At 54.0% G+C, this 4,875-nt stretch overlaps 1 protein-coding gene across 1 annotated transcript; it reads left to right on the top strand.

The window, feature by feature from the left end:
• Nucleotides 1-208: 208 nt before the first annotated feature.
• Nucleotides 209-4,389, top strand: LOC122369422. The gene is made up of 3 exons (XM_043344157.1): nt 209-222; nt 401-613; nt 3,923-4,389. Exons 1-3 carry the CDS (start codon nt 209-211, stop codon nt 4,269-4,271), a joined length of 576 nt encoding a protein of 191 aa, XP_043200092.1. The 3' UTR covers nt 4,272-4,389.
• Nucleotides 4,390-4,875: the final 486 nt, after the last annotated feature.

The raw sequence follows: 4,875 nt of genomic DNA, 5'->3' as shown, positions 1-4,875 counted from the left end.
ACCGTCCCTGACCGTCTTACCCCACTTTCCCCTATGTACAGTACATGAATCGTGCTAACTATGATCATATGAATAAGTATAAATTGAAATGCTTGTTTAGAATGGACCTTGCCTACCCAGGGGGCCTTAGAAACTGTTGCCGGTTCTCTCTGACGCCAGTGAGCTCGGTGAGTAACACTGCGGTATAGCGGCCTGCGTCAGCCCCGCCATGTTCCCGCCTCGGTGTGGGTACCCGGGCATTGTTGTCCGATGGCTCCCTCCCCTCGCCGCGCCGCGGAAGTGTAATTACCTCACTAAGCCGCCGCAGGCCGCCGGAGCGGAGCGGCCGGATTTGTACCGTCCGCATCCCGCCCGCCCGTCCGCCCGCCCGCTGCCCACGGCACTGCGGCTTTGCACCCAGTACTAGCCGCTTCCCAGTACCGTCCGCGCCGCGCAGAGCGGATCGTTGGCGGCGGCGCAGTTTTGCACCCGGCACTAACGCCTGCAGTTTTCTCGGGTATAAAGAGACCGCGCGTCGCAGCTGGGCACTGATTCACAAAGTTTCGGGCGCTGGAGGAAGACAGACGGACACCACTGACTATCAACATGAAGTGCGGAAACTGCTGCTGCAACAGTGAGTAACGTACTGGCACACCTAGTTTGGCCAAAATGTGATCGGTGCAACCTTTTTTTTCTGGAGGGGGAATCGGCCTCCGGCTAGATTTCGTGCGAACACTTTGGAAATGTTGGGCAGCAGCCCATAGACGTATTCTGATAATTGTTATGTTGAGATATCTCATAATCGATCAGAGTATTTTGATCGATTATTATAATCTGGGAAACAAAACACAATCTTTGGAGTGACGTACAGGTCTCGCGAGATTAAGCGGTAGGTTTTGCACTTTTACATTTCTGGTTATAGCTCAGAAACTAATCGATCTACGATGAAGTCATTTTACACGATCATGGCCGGCTTGTTACCCAACAAGTCGATCGCATCTTCAACACTAAAAAGCTTAAGACGACAAAGATATAGCCTGAAGTACACTAAATTTTCTAGGTGCAAAATCTACCGCTAAAACCCGCGAGACCTGTACCTACCTTATAGGCACATACGTAGGTATATAGGATGATTGAGGGGAATAATTTGAAAGAATGGGTAAATTTTGAAGGTAAACGGAAATAAGCAACATAGTCGGCTCCAGCACAACTATTTTTTATTTTCCTTTGAAGATAGGTAAAATGAACTAAAAAGAAACAATGTAAGGCTGTCGTGTTGGTACACTCAGAACCTATGATTCATGTCGTTGTTCCGAGCTATATTGCTCACTCCAAACGTCCACAGCCGTGAACCTAGGTAGACGGTTTCCTACGAACAAGCCACCCATCCCCATCCCTGTCCCTGCTATAGGCCCTAGTCACCCTGCAATAACCTTGATCAGCACGCCCGGGTGGAGAATTGTCCTCCGTTGCCAGCTCCGTTGGACCGGGCGGCGCCGCGTTAAAGCCGTTCTGAGGCCCGACGCTGGTCTCCGGTCAGCGGACTGACTGTTCACAGTCCGCAGTCAGCCACAGCCGCCGGCAGCCGACGGGCTGACCCTCTGACCGGGCCGACGGGCTGACCGGCCCCTGACCCTCTGACCCTCTGACCCTCCGACGGTCTGACCTTCTGACCGGGCCGACGGGCTGACCTTCTGACCCTCCGACCACTGGCGGTCGCAGCCGCTAGCAAAAGGGGGGGCCAAAGTCACTCGCGGGACATAACATTTATCCGTCACCGGGAGGGGGGGGGGGGGGGTGATCGGCTAGTTTTTTTACGTCCACGAGGCGCCGCACAGTTGGCATTACTTATGCTTCATCCATCTCATTCTTGCGTGAAATCTTTGAGCTCAATTTAAGGCAAAATCACCAGTTCCATTTACCGTCTCACGGTGTGCCCACCGGTCGGGCCGCTGCACCGTCCATGACGACGGATCGGTATAGGACCTGACCTTCCAGCATAGGTATACTGGAAGGTCAGGCACGCGGATTCATGACCTTACCACTATAAAACAATTCGGAAAAGTACAGATACATCTTGCTAAAAAGTACAGATACCTTTTGCTTTGAACAAGCATGTGAAACCCAGAGAGCATTTTTAGACTATGACATTTACCCATATAGGTACCTACTTGTGTGGCGGCGGGAGAGAGTAGGTACACCGGCCTCTGGAGACCCCCACAGGTTCCGAGCTTTCAGAATTGGCATCTGAGGGCCGCGCGCGACTCCTGCGGGGCTTCGCAACGGCTCTGTTGGGGCTCACTCAACCTGCCTAGTCCTACTGCTAAAAAGACTGGCCCTGAGCCCTAAGGACTTCATCAGTCTCTGCCAGCCCCAGGACCCACACCGGCTCATGGGGTCCCGACCTCGAAATATGAGGGAATCAGCGCGGGACCATCAGGACGTAAAGCAATCTCGATCAGGACCAACGTAAGGCTGTGCCGGAGACTGCGTGAGCCCTCTGATCTTCAGAAACCCACCCATGTATGTTTTCATGTAGAGGCTAGTTTAGGGTTCTCAGAGACCAGTACAGGGCCTGCAAACTACAAAGACCAGTAGTTTGAGACCATCAGAGACCGAGTTGGGCTCTCAGAGGCTAATGTGGGTCCTTACTCATTACAGGCCAGCATGGGCCCTCAGAGGTCAGCGTGGGGCCCTAAAAGACCGGCATGAGCCGTCGTTGGACCCCAGAGGCCAGCAGAGGGCCCTCAAAGGCCAAGATTGGCCCTCCTCAGAGGCCAATGCAGACCCTTAGAGGCCGGCATCGGGTCTTCAGCAGCCAGTGCGGGGCCCTTATTGGCACCTAAAGGTTCGTCTTGGGACACCAGAGACAGAAATAAGGCCACCAGAGACCGGTGTGAGACCCTCAGACGCCGGTTGGGACCCCTGAGGCTGGTTAGGGGCCCTCATAGGCCAGATGTGGGGCCTCAGAGGTTGATGTAGGCTCTTAGCGGTCAACGTGGGCGCTTGACCGCCACTGAAGTTCCCTCAGAGGTCAGTGTAGGACGTTCAAAGACCGGTGTGGGAGCTGTATTATTAGCTGGGCGTGGTTTTTTTTTTAGCCTCGTGACGATCGAATAATTGCCAGGGCCCCATACACCTATATGGGGGCCAATTGGTTGTTTGAGGGGGGCAAATGATATGATGGCCCCCTTTATTGACCTTTGGGGGCATTGCCCTGATGTCCCCCCCCCCCCCGGCCCCCGCCACTGTGTACACATTACACACATGCCTCTGAGATTACATACTAGCTCATGCAAACTCTATGCAGGCCCCGTAGGTCCCACGCTAATCCTTAAGAAACCAAGCCGGCATACGGCGTCACCACCGAGCTTCTGAGGTGCACAGCACCAACCCATGAGGTCTTACTTTAGTGTCTTGGAGCCAATCTCCTTTAGCAGGGCCCACCCGCCACTGCCGAAGAGGGTCTCATGCCAGCCATTGCTGAATGCTGGGCCTACGAGAGCCTCAAGTAAACCCACGCTGATATTCCATATAAGATCCGGCCATACTCGTGAACCGGTGCCAGCGACGCTGACCGCCAAATTGACAGAATGCGAAACTGAGCCCACTTATGAGTGAAATTTACGTCCTTTGATGGCGCAAGAAAGAAAATGAAACATACGAAAAGCTTTTCTAGGACTTTTGTTCGATCTGAAAGGTGGGGCCAAAAGATAGTATGGCCCCACCTTTCGGCACCAAAGGGGGGGCCATGGCCCCCGTGGCCCCCCCCTGCGACCGCCAGTGCCTCCGACGGTCTGACCCTCCGACGGTCTGACCTTCTGACCGGGCCGACGGTCTGACCCTCTGACCCTCCGACGGTCTGACCCTCTGATCGGGCCGACGCGACGGTCTGACCCTCTGACCGGGCTGACGGTCTGACCTTCTGACCCTCTGTCCGCAGAGAACGTGTGCTGCTCGGTGGGCACCTGCTGCCAGGCCGGATCCTGCTCCTGCGGCAGCTGCGGCTGCAAGAGGTCGTGCTGCAAGTCCAGCTCGCCCAGCAAATAGACGGCCCCGGCGACCGGCACATCTCACCCATGTACCAAATAGACGGCCCGGGCGGCCGGCACATCTCACCCATGTACCAAATAGCCGGCCCCGACGGCAGCTGTCCCAGGCCGCCCACCTATAGCGGACAGCCGGGCGGCAGCTGTCCCAGGCCGCCCACCTATAGCGGACAGCCGGGCGGCAGCTGTCCTAATCAGTCCACCCGGGCGGGCAGCTTTGCCTGGCCGTCGGCCGTGAACTGATCGTGATTCGTGACTGCAGGCCTCTATACAGAGAGGCCGCTCGACCTGCCCTCGCTGACTGCCCATTGAACAACATATAGACCAATTATACGTTTTGTAATAAAATATAAAAACGTGAGCTTTTGTTTGGGTGCGACAGCAGAAACCGGACACAGAACGTTCTGGTTCGCGTGAGGAAAACGGTGCGAGGCCTACGGTGATCAGACCAACACACTCTGAGGTTGATTTTATGTCCTTCCCATTTTCCATTTAAGATTTGTATGTTCAGGTACAACTCATATATCACCTTTGATGATGTCAAACGATATTAAATTCACGTTGCGTCTGAAATAATCCAAGGAAAGCGTCGCTATGAAACGTTCAGGTGTGAGGTGACCTATGCTGAATTTATCAGACACCAACCAAGTAGTTGTCAATTAAACCGTGACACGTTGGGGGTACAAGTTCACTGGAACGTGGTGGAGGGAGGGGTCAAATGTGATTACCTCAAAAACTGCGGAAGATAGACGTAAAATAAACGACCGATGGTGTTTCAAAGAGATATTTCAGAGAACGTATATGTACATATATGGCTACTTTTTTTGCTAGATCAGCTTTAACCCGG

This window comes from Amphibalanus amphitrite, unplaced genomic scaffold, assembly GCF_019059575.1.
Source record: "Amphibalanus amphitrite isolate SeventyFive unplaced genomic scaffold, NRLGWU_Aamphi_draft 001033F_arrow, whole genome shotgun sequence".
NCBI classification, from domain to species: Eukaryota; Metazoa; Arthropoda; class Thecostraca; order Balanomorpha; family Balanidae; genus Amphibalanus; species Amphibalanus amphitrite.
This window is presented reverse-complemented; position numbering and strand designations above follow the sequence as displayed.

What these genes read in the sequence shown, in the direction of transcription:
- LOC122369422 (XM_043344157.1), top strand. An exon ending in CGGAAACTGCTGCTGCAACA is followed by an intron (nt 614 to 3,922) that starts GTGAGTAACGTA and finishes CTCTGTCCGCAG; the next exon opens with AGAACGTGTGCTGCTCGGTG.